General features: G+C 38.1%; 1 protein-coding gene across 1 annotated transcript in view; it reads left to right on the top strand.

The window, feature by feature from the left end:
* Window positions 1-453: 453 nt before the first annotated feature.
* LOC126198656 (U3 small nucleolar RNA-associated protein 15 homolog) overlaps window positions 454-19,344 on the top strand; it is a 39,696-nt gene continuing 20,805 nt past the window's right edge. Inside the window, exons 1-7 of the mRNA XM_049935130.1 lie at window positions 454-609; window positions 818-910; window positions 1,004-1,188; window positions 5,242-5,365; window positions 6,173-6,353; window positions 6,474-6,694; window positions 18,415-18,716. Coding sequence (XP_049791087.1) covers window positions 520-609; window positions 818-910; window positions 1,004-1,188; window positions 5,242-5,365; window positions 6,173-6,353; window positions 6,474-6,694; window positions 18,415-18,716 — 1,196 coding nt within the window. The 5' untranslated portion in view covers window positions 454-519. The remainder of the gene's footprint in view (window positions 610-817; window positions 911-1,003; window positions 1,189-5,241; window positions 5,366-6,172; window positions 6,354-6,473; window positions 6,695-18,414; window positions 18,717-19,344) is intronic.

Genomic DNA, 19,344 nt, shown 5'->3' with positions numbered 1-19,344 from the left:
AAAAATTTTTGCCAATAGATCATTTAATATTGTCTAACGATTGCATTTCTTTCAGTTAATTGGCAATAAGGATTCTACTAACTTCACTGTAACATCTGCGATATGACGATTCAAGTGGACTTCTTTTTTACTCTATTATTTCCCGGAGAGCTGGTGTTAAATCTTTTAACTGGTTTGATGTGGAGGCGTATTTATGTTCCTCTTTGAGTCGTGTACAGATGATCTTGAAACAATTTTGATATGTTTTTATATTCATCAGATAGTACCAGAAATTTACGATTTCAGCTGATGATTAACTTTCACACCCTTTAGGGCTGCTATATTGAAAGAAAAATCAAAAAATCGTCTTCAATTCTTAACTGCGTACGATGTAAGAATTTATCACAAGTCGCAATTTAAATGGCACCAGTTATTGGGGGTGTATGGTAGCTTTGCAGCAACTGCGGTCTTTGGGATGTTGTTTTCAACAGGTTTGGCAAGGTTTATGTTTACAGCGTGTGTGGTAATGCTTTGTAGGTTATGGCTTCATTCAAGAAAACAAATGTAAAAATATACACGAAACCGGGAGTTAAAACTACTCCCGACACTATCTACTGGAAAAAATTTGGGGTAACGTTTGCATTTGACATCCATACAGTATTACTCATCGATTTTTATTTTTCCTCGAAACTGTTATTTGTTAGTCTGCTTATGACAGTGACATAACAGTCTTAATTGTACCGTGTAATACAGAAATAATACATTTTTAAGTGATGTAACTTGGTACGGTAAATCTAAAATGGTTTTATTATGTTGATGCAGTTTGTTTGTGTTGTAGGTTCCAGTCCTGTTGAAAGAATTTGGTCCTGTAGACTTCATTGATTTTTCACCCGTCGAACCTCACTATTTTGCAGTTACTTGTTCCGTGAAAGTAAGTTTGCAATTTAAGTTATTTATATTGACTGACATTCACTTAAGACCTGTTTCAGGAATTTGAAAGTAAATTATTTAATTGCATCAACAGGTCCAAGTTTATAATGCGATCACAAGGCAAGTGTACAAGAATTTGAGTCGTTTTCGTGAAACCGCTTACGGTGGATCATTCAGGTCGGATGGAAGACTTCTCTGTGCTGGAGGTGAAGAGGCACATGTGAAACTGTTTGACGTGTCATCGAAGTCACTTTTAAGAGTGTTTAAAGGGCATAAGAGGTAAGATATTTTAAGTAGTCACCTGTTGCAAATAACGCTATAAACACTAAACTTGAAGGAGAGCTTTGTTTGAGCCTATGCTTTTCTCGTTTGATAATTTGTTTCGAATGTAAGTTCTCATGGCCGTAATCACCTAGGATAGAACTTTTCTGCGTAATTTGCCACATCATCACGTCTTTATATAGGGTCAGCATTTAGGCCACTCTTACAAGGGGCCTTCATCACGGCATGTACCGTATTTTGTAAATGTGGATGAGTGATGATGTGGTTCTGCCACTGTTAGAGTATTAGTGAAGATTGCAGCTTGTTGCTTCAGCTGTTTTGTTTACAATATTCGATGGAATTGAAATCTCATTATGATGAAATGTGGACAGTTACTCATATATAAAATAACTATTTTATTGAAGCAATGGCGGATTTGAGTGGTTATACACACCCACAGACAGTTCTGTTGACTTGCAAGTCAGCTCATAGCATAGTGCATGAGACTAGCATTGCATCAAGTGATGTCTAGCTAAGACTACACACTGTTCTCAATATTTTAACATGTAAGTCATTGTGGAAGATACATAACTATAAGTGGGTTTCAGTAATTTAGAGGAGATAAAATTTAACATTCATTTGTGCACTATCATGACTATATACTGTGTGAAGATTTGTTCTTATTAGCAAACACACCTACTTTACTGGTATTCATTGCCACTTGTGTGATACAACCATTAAAGTATTACTCTTGTCATTATTACTATTTTATGAATGCATGATGCCTGTTATTTTGGACATGCCCGTAAGAACACATTGCATTAGTAAAACAGTTATCTTGATGGCCAATGAATCCACCTTCTTCAGTGCAGATGCATAATTATGTTCAACATCCTGCACGAATCTCAAAGTAGCAAACATGGAGGACACAGATGGGGACAGCCAGTAGATAACATGAGGTGGTAATGAGCATTGGCCACGGGGCATGCGAGGTTGTCTGTACAGTTGTGATAAATACTGTGTCCAGATAGTGCAGTGGTTAACGTAACTGCCAAGTAAGCAGGAGATGCCAGGCTCGAATCCCATTCTGGCACATATTTTCAGTTATTGCCACTGATTCCCAATGCAGTTCACATGAATATTTCCTTTCCATTATGCCCCCTCCACCTTCAGTTTACATAATTGTAAATCCCTCCCCATGAACCATGGACCTTGCCATTGGGGGGGGGGCTTGCGTGCCTCAACGATACAGATAGCCGTACTGTAGGTGCAACCACAACGGAGGGGTATCTGTTGAGAGTCCAGACACACATGTGGTTCCTGAAAAGGGGCAGCAGCCTTTTCAGTAGTTGCAGGGGCAACAGTCTGGATGATTGACTGATCTGGCCTTGTAACACTAACCAAAACGGCCTTGCTGTGCTGGTACTGCGAACGGCTGAAAGCAAGGGGAAGCTACAGCCGTAATTTTTCCCGAGGGCATGCAGCATTACTGTATGATTAAATGATGATGGTGCCCTCTTGGGTAAAATATTCCGGAGGTAAAATATCCCCCATTCGGTGCTCCGGAGTGGGGACATCGTTATCAGTTGCTTTAGTGCAGTCCATTGTCTGTTGTTTTATCTTTTTGAAACTAACACGCTCCCATTAATATGGGGAAAATAAAGTTTTCTTCCTCGAAAAACAATAAAGGAGAGTCCCCTTTCTTGAAGGAAACCATGAGCACGAAGGTAGAATGTGCATTGTGTCATTCAGTTTTTTCTATTGAACACGGAGGACATGCCGATACAACACAGCACGTAAAGAAAAAGAAGTGCCTGTTGGCATTTTCTGTGAAAACTCTAGCACTGTAGCTTCCTTTGTATGTATGAATAAATAAAAACAGACGAAGATAAACATATCACTACAGAAGTAGGGCTGTTTGCATTACACGCCACAAAACACAATCATTCTTTCTGTCCAATGGTCTGCATGACTCTTCTCATCAGAGGCCTATCTGAGAAGAAATTCACATGTAGGAAGAAATGTGAGTCAATTTGAGTGAATGTGTTATCTGTGTATGCAATGCATGAAGTTCAGTCAGAACTTAAAGATGCTAAATATATATCTGTGATGATTGATGCATCAAATCACAAAAGCTTAAAGCTAGTACTGATTCTATCTAGGTATTTTATTCCCACCAAAGGTGTTCAGTGCAAAGCAATCTATCTTCAGAACACAGGTGGAGAAACGACAGAATTGTTAACTAGCTATATTGTGTGCATTTTTAAAAAAAGCAAGAGATAGTTAATGAGATTGTTGCAGCTTGTGCCGATAACTGTAATACCAACTTTGGTGAGTACAAGAGGCAGGAACAAGCAATGTTTATTCCAAACTGAACAGTGCTCTCAAGATGAACATTCAAGGCATGTGGTAATAATGGAGTTCAAACAAGGGCAGACATTCTTATTGACATAGAAACAATAGTGAATAAATTTTTTTAATATTTTCACATTTACACTGTGCATGTGGAGGAGCTGGAATCATTCTGTGATTTTGTTGCTAGAGAATACAAGTAAGTTCTAGGTAGTATTAAAACTACATGGTTGTCATTGTTGCCAGGAGTTACAAGAGTTATCAGTACTTATGAACCTTTGAAATGTTATTTTCTGTCTCAGGATAAGTGTCCTACATTTCTGAAACAGTTTTTTGAGAAGCTTCGCTTCACACAAAGCTTGAAAATGTTTTCAAATTCAATCCAAAAGTTGGAAAGAGCCTCATTTTCAGCTACAGAATCAGCTGAGGAGTTAGAGCTCCTTAAAGAAAAAATCAGTAATAGGAAATTCAGTAAATTTAAAGCTTCACTTATGTCTTTAATTTTAATTAACTTGGAAAACATAGATAGTTTCAATCATTCAAAATACGAGACAATTACCACCTTATTTTAGGACACTTTTGTGCCTTATTTGGAAAAGTGGATTTCTCCATTTCAACCTCGGAAATCAGTTCATTATATAACATGTAAAAATTCTGTTTCTTGGTCTGAACTTTTAAATTGTTTGAAACCTCTTAAGACAGTAGATTCAGGTGCAGCATTTCAGATAGATGAAGATGAATTGTTGATGAGATAGGGTGCATGAACAACATTTTGTTGAGGATTCTTGAGGAATGGGGAAAAGCTAATTTGGAAAGAGATAGAGATGGTGTGATGTATTCCGTATACTCAAAAGTGCAGGCAGTTCATGTAAAAATGTATAGACACTGGTGAGTTTTGCTCTTGCTTTACCAGGCACAAATGCTGTTGTGGAAAGGGTATTTTCAATTGTGAATTCCCTTTGGATTTATGAGAAAAACCGTTTTATCACTGAAACTATTTAAGGAATTGAAATTGTTAAAACTCTTCAGGACCCTACCTGTCCAACATCTCAACTGTTTTGTCAGTGATTACTTGTACTCCTCTGTTATATTTCTTCCATGAAAGACTTCCCAGCATCAGTTTATGTGCTCTGCAGAATACAAGTTCATAAGTTGAGCTGCTGTGTCCTTTGTAATGGAGAATAGAATCTCTCTATAGCAATAATACATTATTGTGCTCGAAGAATGATTGGAACGTAGTCACTGAAAAACCGTGTCTAAGTGTTCTCTTAGTGTGACAGGCAATAATGTAGTGATTAAGTGCTTACTGCAGTTCATGTATAAAATTACTTTGTTTAACTATCAAGTGAAACTTTAACTGGCAGCAGATATTGAAAGATTAATAGTAAAGGTGGAAAAGAAACCTCAGTGACGATTAGCATCTCCTTTAGGTTTCTATTCATTATTTTTTTGTTTGTTTGGTGATATGTTGATTCTTCATAACAGTTTGCTGTGTTGCATTTTCCTCATATTTTTGATGTTTTTTCCTATTCATATTTTGTGATGTATTATAAAAATACAATTTGATACTGTTCAGTCAACATGAAAATTCCTCAAACAGTATACTGATTAACCTATAAATTTAATGCAGTTAAATTTCATTGTAATAAAGTTTTTTAAATTTTATTTTGATTAAGTGTTTGATTTTTTCTGTAATGTTGTTCCTAATATTTATTCCAGTGCTGTGCATCGCTGTTTCTTTACAGCAGATAAAACGCATATTGCTAGCTTCTCCGATGACAAAAGTGTTTGCTTGTGGGATATTCCTAGTGAGAAGGAAGTTATCAGCTTCAGTGAGCATACGGTTAGTTTTAAAACTTGATAAAATCATTAATAAAGTGGCTACTATGACCTTTACAGTTGAACATTTTTTAATATACGTGATACAAAGAATCACGCAGTGCCATGATATGATGTGTTAGCAGATCCTCTGCTCTTAATTCAGACAGATTGTGTAATGTGGCTTATTTATGTAGTTTTGCATTTATAATACTTGAAAACATTTAGTATGATTGATATGTTAACTGAAGTAATGTATATTAATTTTCTGAAAAGAATGTTATGAAGCGATTAATTGGTTTGTCATCTGTCATGATTTCACCAAGAGTATAATATTTGAACCCAGTTTCATACCCACTAATCAAGTTTCCGTTACAATGAATGAAGTAATATCTGTTTTCTTTTTTCCCATTTCCTTCATTATCAAGAAGTACCTTACCATTTACTTTTATGCCATGTGAGCACATCTGTTTCTCTTTTGTCGTATTTAACAAAATTTAAGTGCATTATCTGCTGCAAAGCACAGTTTCTCAAGAGAGATGTTTGCTGACTTTCTGCTTTACTGGCGGGAATTCCTTGAGGTATTCTGAGTTGCCTCAGAACTTTTAATGTCAGAGTTGTCCCATCATAATTAAATTAATCCAAAACATGAGATTAGCCTGTATGTGAAGCAACTTTGACATGTATGCTAATCTCATATTTATTACTTACGATTTGCTACTGCAGGATACCTACCCAATGTATAACACATTGTAACCAATTACTGCAAACATGTTTCTGAAAATTATTTAAAGTTCTAGTGGCATGTTAATTCATTATCTAATTTGTGCAGGATTATGTTAGAGCTGGGACCGTCTCACCGGTATCTGCAGACATAATACTGTCTGGAGGATATGATAATATTGTGCGCATGTATGATACACGCGCAAAAACTGCTGTGTTCCAAGTGGACCATGGTGCACCTGTTGAAAGTACATTATTTCTCCCAAGTGGAGGAGTGTTTCTATCTGCTGGTAATTAAATTAGATTATTGTTGCCATGGTGCAGATATTATGCTCATATGTTCATTATTATTTTTGAATGGCCTGCTGGCAAATCAGAGTGTACTAATAAACTTAAATAATATTTTACAGGAGGAACAGAAATTCGTGTTTGGGATGCTCTTGCTGGAGGAAAATTGCTAGCAAAAGTGTCGCAGCACCACAAGACAATTACATGTTTGAAATTGTGTTCTGAAAATAAGAGACTTCTTTCAAGCTCTCTAGATCGCCATGTCAAAATATATGATATTTCAACATACCAGGTTGTTCATACCCTTGATTACCCCAATGCTGTATTAAGCTTCGGAGTCAGTGTAAGTGTACAGTACGTATATAAAAGTAGTTATGCAGATTGATATTATCCTTTCTGAGATTTAAGTTTTTGATCGCACTTGTTTGTTAAGTATTTCCAACATTTGTGGGTGTTTTCTTTTGTCATTGTAGAAATGGGTATATTGGCTGCTGTACATGCAAAGTAAATGCCCCCTGTGTATATCTTTTGTCCTTTTGTGCCACTGATTTGGTCATTATTAAAATGTGTACAAGAAGTGTGTCCTTCAGGATGTTCACTAGTAGTTCATCATATCCAGGATGACATGTCCAATAACATTTCAGAGAAGAGATTTAATTATATTTTGAACATATTTTTATGGTTCTGTAGTTGTAGTTTCCAATTAAAAATGTTGAGTTTAAATTCAATCAAAAGTGAATTATCTGGAATACATCTATTGTGTACCAAAAGGGAACACTTTCGAGAAATTTAGAAGGCCGTTTGTGACTAAGGAATGAAACTGTAACACAAGTTATACTGTAAAATTCTCAACTCTGCTAAAAAAATAGAAAGCAATAACAAATAATAATAATAATAATAATAATATTGTTTACCATTCACACACTCAACTGTGAATATCGATATGAGCGATGCTTCACTATGCTTACAAAGGCCATCATGTTCTCCCTCTGTCATAGGCCTCCTGTCTCTGCAGTGATTGCAGTTTTGATGTCTGGCCTATGTATGCCAGACTGGTGTGTGGCACCTTGATCATGGACATTAACTAGTAAATGGAGTCATTCATTCACTCTCTCTCCTGTGTAATTTCTGTATTGTTTGCTACACTGCTAAAGACTGATGGAATCTGTAACATTGATGTGCGTGTTCTTCAGTATACTAGCTTAAGTTCATCAATACCTTGTTTCTATAGGTTCTTTTAGTACAGATTACACCAAAGCTGACTCAAAAGTTTTAAAATGATTGTGAATGCAATAAATGTAGTACATCACATTCCTTGCTCCTTTTAATCATCTTAATTGTAATTTGGAAGTGGTACATTGCCATACATCCACTTGTAAAAGAAGCTCCTTCATTTGCTTGATTGAAAACCCATATATTTTCTCTGTATGTGGTAACAATTTTAGTTGGTATATGCCGAGGTGACAAAAGTCTGCAGATACCTCCTAATATTGTGTCAGACCTCCTTTTGCTTGACCTAGTGCAGCAACTCGATGTGGTATGGACTCAACAAGTCGTTGGACGTTGCCTGCAGAAATATTAAGCCATGCTTCCTTTGTAGCCATCCATAACTGCGGAAGAGTTGCTGGTGCAGGATTTTGTGCACTGACCTCTTGATATAAATGTTCGATGGGATTCATGTCAGACAATCTGGGCAGCCAAATCATTCACTTGAATTGTCCAGAATGTTCTTCTAACCAGTTGCGAACATTTGTGGTGCAGTGACGTGGTCCATTATCATCCATAAAAATTCCATTGTTGTTTGGGAATAAGTAGCTGAACATAACCATTCCCAGTCAGTGATTGGTTCAGTTGGACCAGAGCACCCAGTCCATTCCATGCAGACACAGCTCACACCATTATGTAGCCACCACTTGCTTGCACAGTGCCTTGTTGACAACATGGGCCCATGCCTTCGTGGGGTCTGCGCCACCCTCGAACTCACATTACCTGTTCTGGATTGTGTTAAAAGGGTGTTAGTGATTAAACTGACTGACAGTTTTCTCTAATGCCTTCTTCTAGAGGGATCTAACACTAACATACTTTAGTCTCTCTATAAAAGTGTGCTGATGGGTATGATTTACTGACATCCCTTTGATAATAGAAAATTCTGGGTCAAATGTGAACATCTGTTGCCTTTCCCTCACCTCAACCTGTTTCTACCATTTTTCATCCTCTCCTCCCTCCCCCCTCCCTCTTTCAACTCTCAAATTCAGTCCTCAATAATTTATTCCTGACCATTAAGGCAGAATTTTTTTGGTCAACAATTATATATGTGAACAATTATGAGAAAGATAGAATACTTACTTACTGTTTCATAAGTGTTGATATTCCAATCTGGACTTTCCACTGTTTGAATTGCATATCTGAGTATCACACCATCACGGATGACAGCTCTGCCAATGCACCGTCCTTTTATACCTTGTATATGTGATACTACTGCCATCTTGTATATATGCGTATCACTATCTGATGACTTTGATCACCTCAGTATATTGTATATTACAGTGAAGAGGCTATTAGGTGTACAGTTCTTTTTCGTGAACAAGAATTACTTCATTGTTTCTGTATCCTTCCACAACAACTCTGTAAATAATTAAAAAATTCCTTTTCCCCCATGTTAAACCTTTCTATTGCTCACATCCATACACATTTCATGCAGTGGCTTTATCTATCTCATTTAGCATTACTTTTGGATTTCATTATTTTCAGTATTTATAACTGTCTGTTCTGATGGTCTCTTGACCAACACAATCATTTAAGGAAATCTTTCATTGCTTGTAAAGTTTTCACCCTGTTGTCTGGTGCCGTGCTATCTGCCATCTTAACTGATGAAACACATTATCTACTCAGGTTGTTTGTTTGTTTTTGGCATGTTAAGTTACCAAAATTTTGCTGCCTCAACCCACATACTTTCAGAGCTATTTTGAAATAGTTTTGGTTCACTCAGCATGTTCTATCATTGCTTGATTGAAACTCTCACCATATTCTTAATTTCTTAGTTTCATTTGAGGTTTGCTTTTTGTTTTGCTTTCTTTGTGCAGACAACATCTATTGCTGTTTACGCAAATACCTTTGTTAAATAACTATACTTTTATGCTTTTCTAAATAACCTCACTTTGTAAGTTGTTTAATTTGAAAAACCATTAAATTGCTGAAAAATACCCATTATTCGTATTAAGTGTGTCTGTCCAACAGAGTACCAAAACCGTGAGCTGACTTGGTTAGAGGTCTCTAGAAATGCAATTAGTCAATAATCCAAAGTTTTCATTATACTGTAAGAATACCCATTCATAGACTGTCTTTTTTTCTCAAGGAAAATAAATTTCAGGGACATCTCCATACTTCTGTTTTCCTCAAAAATACTGAGAAACTGACTTGTCATAGGATACATTTCTACTCTTCTGAGAGCTATTTGCAGTTTGCCCTATGTAAATGTTTTTCTACAAGTAGAGCTATATTTGAGCTTCAAAGCGAAACTGTCAAAGAGCTAAAATTTTATAATGGGTGTGTTTATGAACTAAATTTTTTCTGCTGTCAGTCAAGATTTTATTTTTATTTATCTCTTGCATGCCCTTTTTCAAGAAATGATTCCCATTTTCAAGTACATTATTCACATTTCACACTTTTCATTTGTTTCCAATACGTGAGGTGCTACATTGTTCTGTTACCTTTGGTGTAATATTTACACACACAATTTTGTAATTAATGATCAGTCTTTACATAGAGTTAGTGGCAAATTTGGAAAAGCTCTTACTTATTATTTTCCTGTAGTCCACCTACGCCAAAACTGTCACATTTTAAACGTCACTCACATAATTTTCATTGCACAGTACATATTGAAAACAGCAAAAGTACAAAAAGAAAACAGTTGCAAAGATATTTTGACACATATAGTAGAGACAATGCTACAGGTCATCCATACATTATGATATAATATGCTTTCATGCCAAGAGTACTTATTCTTCTGTAAGTTGAATAACTATTTGTAACAATACTAGAGAAGAAATGTTGCTACTCACCATATAGCAGAGATGCTGAGTCGCGATAGGCACAACAAAAAGATTCACACAATTATAGCTTTCGGCCATTAAGACCTTTGTCAGCAGTAGACACACACACACACAACTTGCACACATGTCTGCAGTCTCAGAGAGCTGAAACCACACTGCGAGCAGCAGCAACAGTGCATGATGGGAGTGGGGACTGGGTGGGGGTGAGGAGGAGGCTGCGGCGGGGAGGGGGAGGGATAGTATGGTGGGTGTGGCGGACAGTGAAGTGTTGCAGTTTAGACGGAGGGCAGGAGAGAAGGGGGGGGGGAGGGGGTAAGTAGTGGAAAAGAGAGAAATTAAAAGACTGGGTGTGGCGGTGAAATGACGGCTGTGTAGTGCTGGAAAGGGAACAGGGAGGGGGCTGGATGGATGAGGACAGTGACTAACGAAGGTTGAGGCCAGGAGGGTTACAGGAACATAGGATGTATTGCAGGGAAAGTTCCCACCTGCGCAATTCAGAAAAGCTGGTGTTGGTGGGAAGAATCCATATGGCACATGACTGGTTTCACAGGTGGCCCTGCCTTTGATGGGATAGGTGATGTTAGTGACCGAACTGGAGTAGGTGGTGGTAGGAGGATGTATGGGACAGGTCTTGCACCTAAGTCTATTCCAGGGGTTCCCTTTCCAGCACTACACAGCCGTCATTTCACCGCCACACCCAGTCTTTTAATTTCTTTTTATTTCTCTCCTTTCCACTACTTACGGTCATTGAGATGAGAGATATCATGTTTGGCAGCGTGTTCAGCAACAGGATGGTCCACGTGTTTTGTGGCCACAGTTTGTTGGTGGCCGTTCATGCGGACAGACAGCTTGTTGGGTGTCATGCCTACATAGAATGCAGCACAGTGGTTGCAGCTTAGCTTTTAAATCACATGACTGGTTTCACAGGTAGCCCTGCCTTTGATGGGATAGGTGATGTTAGTGACCGAACTGGAGTAGGTGGTGGTAGGAGGATGTATGGGACAGGTCTTGCACCTAAGTCTATTCCAGGGGTATGAGCCATGAGGTAAGGGATTGGGAGCAGGGGTTGTGTAAGGATGGACGAGTATATCGTGTAGGTTCAGTGGATGGCGGAATACCACGGTAGGAGGGATGGGAAGGATAGTGGGCAGGACATTTCTCATTTCAGGACATGACGAGAGGTAATTGAAACCCTGGCGAAGAATGTAATTCAGTTGCTCCAGTCCCGGATGGTACTGAGTTATGAGGGGAAAGCTCCTCTGTGGCCGGACTGTGGGACTTTGGGAGGTGGTGGTAGACTGGAAAGATAAGGCACGAGAGATTTGTTTTTGTACAAGGATGGGAGGATAATTACGGTCAGTGAAGGCTTCAGTGAGACCCTCGGTATATTTTGAGAGGGAGTGCTCATCACTGCAGATGCAATGACCACGGGTGGCTAGGCTGTACGGAAGGGACTTCTTGGTATGGAATGGGTGGCAGCTGTCGAAGTGGAGGTATTGCTGGTGGTTAGTAGGTTTGATATGGACGGAGGTACTGATGTAGCCATCTCTGAGGTGAAGTTCAGCATCTAGGAAGGTGGCTTGTTGGGTTGAGTAGGACCAGGTGAAGCAAATGGGGGAGAAGTTGTTGAGGTTCTGGAGGAATGTGAATAAGGTGTCCTCACGTTCAATCCAGATAGCAAAGATGTCATCAGTGAATCTGAACCAGATGAAGGCTTTAGGATTCTGGATTTTTAGAAAGGATTCCTCTAGATGGCCCATGAATAAGTTAGCAAAACCCAGAATCCTAAAGCCCTCACCTGTTCCCTTTCCAGCACTACACAGCCGTCATTTCACCGCCACACCCAGTCTTTTAATTTCTTTTTATTTCTCTCCTTTCCACTACTTACCCCCTCCCCCCTCCGCACCGTCTTTCCTGCCCTCCGTCTAAACTGCAACACTCCACTGTCCGCCACTCCCACCATACTATCCCTCCCCCTCCCTGCCCCAGCCTCCTCCTTACCCCCACTCAGTCCCCACTCCCATCATGCACTGGTGCTGCTGCTCACAGTGTGGTTTCAACTCTCTGAGACTGCAGATATGTTTGCAAGTTGTGTGTGTGTGTGTGTGTGTGTGTGTGTGTGTGTGTGTGTACTGCTGACAAAGGCCTTAATGGCTGAAAGCTATAATTGTGTGAATCTTTTTGTTGTGCCTATCGGGACTCAGCATCTCTGCTATATGGTGAGTAGCAACTTTCCTTCTCTGGTATTGTTACATTCTATCCTGGATTTTTCATTGTTTGAATAACTATTTGTTTTATACAAAGGTACTTCTATTATTATAACTATTTTGTTTGCTTGCTTAAAGATACTATCGAAGCATGTGAAGAAGCTCAGACATTTTCCGGGTTTTCATTTGATATTTTGTCTTCATGTTTTTGTGATGTGAATAAATCTCCAATTTTTGTAACAGATTTGTTTAACAATCTTTATTTACTTGCTTGAGTAGTTCAACTTTTTGCTTTAGATTTTCAAATGGGAATTGTGTATGTTTGTGGCTATTGTTCAGTAATCTGCTCTGTATAGCTGGCATGGAAACCTGTGTCTATTTGCCCTGAGTAGAACATGGAGTTTTCCTTTCATGTTGTGTATATTGCAGTTCCTGAATATGGGTTATGATACTGATAGGCAAGATCCAACAGACAATGGAACATTTCATCACAGGAGCATTTAGCTTTCCTGGGAATGTTATACCACCTGGCCCAGAAAAACAATAAATGACAAAGAAATCATTGCATTAATCAACTTAACACACATCTCAGTTAAACAAGATTGACTCTCCAAGGTATCACTCATAGTCATCATCTCTACCAATGAATGCTAACTGATGTTGCACATTTTTTCTCTGGGTGCCTTATGCAATAGTCATCCCTAAAAATGCAGCCGAGATCGATAAAGTATTAAATCTGCAAAAATAAACAGAGGATATTACATAGAATCAATAGCAGCACTATTGACCTTCGAATACTTATTCTTACATGCTATTACATTAACTACTTAATTTATGGCAATAATAAAAGACATTTTCAAATAACAGTGGCATACCATACTAAAAGATATAAAAATTGTTTCAGTCTCTATTGATCTATTGTGGACATTTCTGTGCAGATTTTACATTCTTGTCAGTGATATAGGGTAGGGACCTGAAAATGTAGCAGCTATTTTTGGCAAAATAAGTAGCAGTTTTTGTAAATAATTGGACATATAGATTTAAAAGTTTGCCTCATTACATGCCTGAAGTCTAAAATGATCACAAAAGAAAAGAGACATTGATTGGGGATTTAATAATAATAATAATAATTAATAATAATAGGAAATAAATAGTATTTGCTTTAGGAAAACTTCAACAGCTTTTTCCAAAATAATCTTTGCTTCTTTTGGTCTTATTTAGACTTTCAGAAAATGTATGTTTTTGTTGAGAAGCAGCAGTATTTTCTCACAGGTGAACAGAGTGCGCCTCTGATTTGACGTGCATCTTGGCATTATCTTTCATTTCCTACACATCTTGATAATTACAAAATCTGTAGAACAATGATTTCAAATCTGTAGCATATCAGCACTAATTACCTTACTGTAGAGCTCTTTCATGGACTATGTGACCCATACTTGACCATACTACAGACAGAACAAACAAAGGTTAGGTTGGTGCATAAGTTTATAGCATTTTTGTTTTGCATGTAGGTATTCTGCTTGCTGTGGTTTTTTTTATCAGTTGTCATTTTTTTATTTGTAGTTCACTGTTGCTATGTTTAAGTTTGAATGTTGTAATTTTGTCATTTAGAGATAATTAGTGGAGCTGAGGATACTACAAAATTGAGTGCCAAGTGAAGAAATCTAAACATTTTCAACATAAATGGTTTGTTTTAAGGAGGATCACTTTGACATTAATGATTCTCCATGTTCAGGGAGACCTTCGAGGTTTGATGAAAATTGTTTAAATGCATTAATCACAATTATCCACATCAGTGTACTCAAGAACTGGCAAATGCCATGGACTGTGATCATTCCACCATTGTGTGACATTTGAGTGCAAAGAGCAGGGTTCAAAAATCAGGTATATGGTTGCTGCTTGCTTGTCATCAATTGGCTCATGAATAATACCAACCATTCCTACCCTGTATCATTACTGATGATGAGAAATGGTGTCTTTATGCTAACATAAGACAAAGAAGGGAATAGTTGAGCCCACACAAAGCAGCATCTCCCCATACAAAGACCTGTGCATATCCCAAAAGATAATGTCAGGCATCTTGTGGAACAGCGGTGGTGTAGTGTACTATGAATTGCTTCCCTGAGGTGTAACCATCACTGCTGACATTTATTGTGAACAACTGAGATGCCTTGCAGATGCAGTCTGAGAACAAGGACCAGGAAGACTGTGCCAAGTGATGCTACTCCATGATAACTACTGCATATATTCTGCTAGACTGACAAAAAGCACTCTATAAGAGTGGGGTTGGAAGTCATTCTGCAACCATCTTATTCACCTGATCTTGTACCTTCAGCTTTTCACCTTTTCCACTCTCTGTTGAACAGCTGTGTTCTGTGTTTCTGTGAAAGTAGAGCTGCCACATGATCATAGGGTGGCTGGACCCTTCTGGTGTCTCAAAATTCATACTTGAGCCACATGATGGAGCAGGATTAGTCTCTTCATTCATTTCAAAATAAGGATAGAAAATAATGAGCTATGCACAATGCAAAGTTAAGCAGAGTGCACAAAGCATTTGTTAATGGCTAATGCGCATATGTTTGCTGAGGTTGCCTGCATCGTAAGTGTAGCAGTTCAGGCTTGACCTTTAGTGATGTGTTATGCAACCATACTTGCAAACATCCTGCACCTAAAACTGCTACGTTAAATTGTCCACAATTTCACTTGATTCCAGTGTTACCTAACAGACAAATGTAGGCATTTCCTTGTTATACAGTGCTATGTCCCACAGCTGACTGCTATGTTGTCATACACAGTGTGTATGTCAGAGACCACTCAGCTACCCAGAGCATAACTTACAAGCTCACTGATATGTTGTTATGTTCATACATAGATCCACTCTTCATTTTGCACATGCATTTTACACACTTTCTCTTTCCACAGTGCGCTTCGCCAGATGTTGTGCAGTTCCATAACCAAATAATTGTTTATTTTTTTTGGTATTTACTTTCTGATAAAATATTTCCTCGGATTACAAACTGCTATGAAATAGAATTTGTACATATATTCACCCTTTTGCCTTTTGAGGCAGAATTCATATCTATATGTGCATTCATCACAGATGTGAATTTTTTAGGTCCGTAGGTATAGGGTGAAATTCTTATTTGGCAGCAAAATTTTTAACAACCTTATCACAAGTATTAAGTAAGTTACTTGAAATTTGAAACGGAATTAAATGATGTCTTGTTAGCAACACATTCTGTACATACCATCTGAATATTTGAGCTTGTTGTTGTGGTCTTCAGTCTGAAGACTGATTTGATGAAACTGTTCATGCTAGCCTATCTTGTGCAAGTCTCATTATCTCAGAATAATCATTGCAACCTACATACATTTGAATTTGTTTTCTGTATTCATTTCTTAGTCTCCCTCTACAACTCCAAAGTTACTTGCCATGTAAACTGAGTTACTAGTGTGGTGAGCAATGGCACTGTGTCTCTCTTGGCTATGAAAATGCATTCACTGTGCCGTTTATAGAAGCTTACCTGCATTCCCATTGTGTTAGTCATTATTAGACATACTTCTGGATTACTCCTATTTGATTTTGTATTTATAACCTTGCACTCACGTAACCAGATGTCCTGTTATTCTTGCCGAGGCACTTTGCTAATTCCACTATATCTAACTTCAGTCTATCCATTTCTCTTTCTAAATTTTCTAGTATATATACCCAGTTAAAGGATTTAACATTCCTGCTCCAGTGCGAGTTTTGTTTTTCCTGATGGCATTCTCTTGCATATGCCCACATGAAGAGCCAAATGGTGGACTATCTCATCTCCAGAATATTTTACCCAAGGGAATACCATCATTTAACCATTCAGTAGAGTTCCATGCTCTTGGGGAAAAATAACAGCTTCATAGTACCAGTGTGGCAAAACCTTGCTAACTAATGTTATTTTCAGATTCTTCCTAGCACTTTAGGGGATTGTAGGCATTGTAAATGAGACTACATTCAGTTATCCTACTGTAATAATCGGTATAATTTTTATGTTTATGAAAAGTAGAGAAGCACAGCTAACTAATATAATGAGAATAGCAGCAGATTGTTCAGTGTAGTGGCTGTTCTACTAGATTTGTAGGACATTAATTTACAGCACTTTTAAGTGATACTAGAGAATCGTAAATGCCCTCAATAATTAATGTGTCAGCACTCATTAATGCTAGTTGGTTGTTAAATTAGTCCATAGAAGCTGTTTATCATCCTTGCATCCCTGTAGAGATACATACGAGGGCTATTCGGAACGTAAGTTCTGATTGCCCACGAAATGGAAACCACTGTGAAAATCTGAAGAAGCTTTAACATATGTGTTGGACAGTGTCTGTAGTACACCCGTCGATTGCATCATGTCGCTCTCTCCACTTCTGTGTGCACAGTGAGCACATAAAGGTTACTAGAAAGTATGGTATCCAATCAAGTATGAGGGCCTGGTGAAAAATTGCGCCTAAAGCAATATAGCTCAAATAATAAAACTGTCATGCATTTCCTTCTTCAAGACAATTCTCAGCCGCATTCTGCAGGGAAAATGAAGGTGCTCCTGCAGCGTTTTCAATGGGAAATGTTTGATCACACACAGTACGTTCCGTAATTGACTCCCTTTGAGTTTCATCTCTGCTCACATGAACCACTGGCTATGAAGACAACATTCTGGCACAGACAATGAGCTGTAGACCAACATAGAGGCAGAAAGCACTGGTGGCTGCCTTTTGTGAGGAGGCTATGGGAAAGCTGGTACAACACTACGACAGGTGTCTAAGTCGAATTGGCGGCTATGTAGATAAGTAGCTGGAAGTTGCAGCTAACTGTTGCAAATAAAAAATTTTTGATTTTCACAGTGGTTTCCATTTTGTGGCCAATCAAAACTTACTTTCTGAATACCCCTTGTCTTTTGACTTGTTCTGCATTTCTGATGTCTCTTTGTCTCTGAGGATGAGGTTTACAGATAGTGGTGAGTGAATGGATGAGTGGATTGATTGATTGATGGATGTACGGGCAGATGGATGGATAGTGATTCCCAGTGAAAGTTCACTGGATGAAAGTATGTTCTGGTTAAAAGACTGCCTGTTAATACTGGATTATAAACTGATGTGTAGTAATTATAGTATCAACTTCAAGAAATTTAAAGCTCTTTTGCTTGTATAGGTGCATTTGGTTGAGCAATGTGCATGTACATGACAGTTAGTACCATTACTATTACGTACTGCATTATTTTGTAAGTTTATTTGTTGTAAGTGTCTGATAAGTACATATAGGGCAAACCAGAACTTCACCAACAAACTTTCAGAGGTGATAGTATGGACCAAAACAAGAAAAAAATTCCCAGTAAATGTGGGCTCTAAATTGCATAGCTTAAGAGTTGAGAGCATGTTTTCAGTAGAAGAGGTATGTTTCATGCCAGTGAAGATGAACAAATGCTGACAGTTCTTCAGGAATGCACTTTAGAGTCCATGTTTAGTGGATATTTTTTCTTGTTTTGGTCTATACTACCACCTCTCAAAATACAGGAAGCAAAGAGCTTTCAGTAGAAGAGATATGTCTCACAGTAATGAAGATGAAGAGATGCTCATGTCTGTTAATGTATGCATTTCAGTGATTGCGTTTACTCGGCCTATTTTCTTGTTTTGGTCCCTACCCCTCTAAAAGTCTGTTGCTGGAATTCCGGTTCATCCTGTATATTATTTCACAATTTTAGACCAGTGATGAAACAGTTATAGCTGAATTACTTGTGAGTTGCAGATAAGTATGTATATAATTTCCACAATTTCAGGCCAAGGATGAAACAGTTGTAGCTGGTATGGTGGATGGTTTGATATCAATATCTAGACGGGAAGATGAAATTCAACCATCCAGACAAGAAAGACGCAAAGTCTCATATCGTTATGCTCCAGATAACTACCAGCCAGCTTCTGTGGATGTTGTTGTACCTGAAAAGAAACTTGTGCAGATGTCGAACCATGATGTACATTTAAGAAAATTCCAATACTCAAAGGCACTGGACTGCGTTCTTAAACCATACGTTGTCAACAAGACTCCTCATGTAACAGTGAGTGTGCTTCTGGAGTTAATGAGGTAATGTACTACCTTGGATATGTTTTATGTTTGTTGATGGATGGATGGATGGATGGATGGATGGATGGAGAGGGAGACAGATAGAGTCAGAGGGTTGCGACTTCAGCCCACTCCACAGAAACACTAAAAAGTAAATAATGACATTGCTAACTCCTAGAACAACAATATTCATTGTGGAGAATAGAGGAATGTTTGGAGGGGGTTGGGGTGGAGGGGAGAGGGGACATTCACTCAGGACCTAGGAAAAGAGACATTGAAGTTCTCTGAGAAGAAATGTATAATTAAGGAAGAAAGTAACGATCTGAATATCAAAGATGGCAGATCTAATGGGTATGAGTGTATCAAACCATTAATTTAACCCTTTAAGACCCACTAGCTACAACTGTATACATTAAATTTTACTCTCTTTTAGTTGCAACAGAAATATTTTTCCCCCATTGGAAACCTCATGTACACATTTATGAATGTTCAAACATTTTACATGTTCAAGTGCTGCCACCTGTTGGGCATTACAGAAAAATATCAAGTCGCTGTAACAGTGCACAGAGCTTGTGATCCCCAGAATACACGGAAGTGGCTGGTTAGTTATATTCCGCTGTATAAATGAATATTATTAATATTGTTATAT

This window comes from Schistocerca nitens, chromosome 8 (assembly GCF_023898315.1).
Source record: "Schistocerca nitens isolate TAMUIC-IGC-003100 chromosome 8, iqSchNite1.1, whole genome shotgun sequence".
NCBI classification, from domain to species: Eukaryota; Metazoa; Arthropoda; class Insecta; order Orthoptera; family Acrididae; genus Schistocerca; species Schistocerca nitens.
Note: the sequence above shows the minus strand (reverse complement) of the source record. Positions and strands in the feature narration are given on the sequence as shown.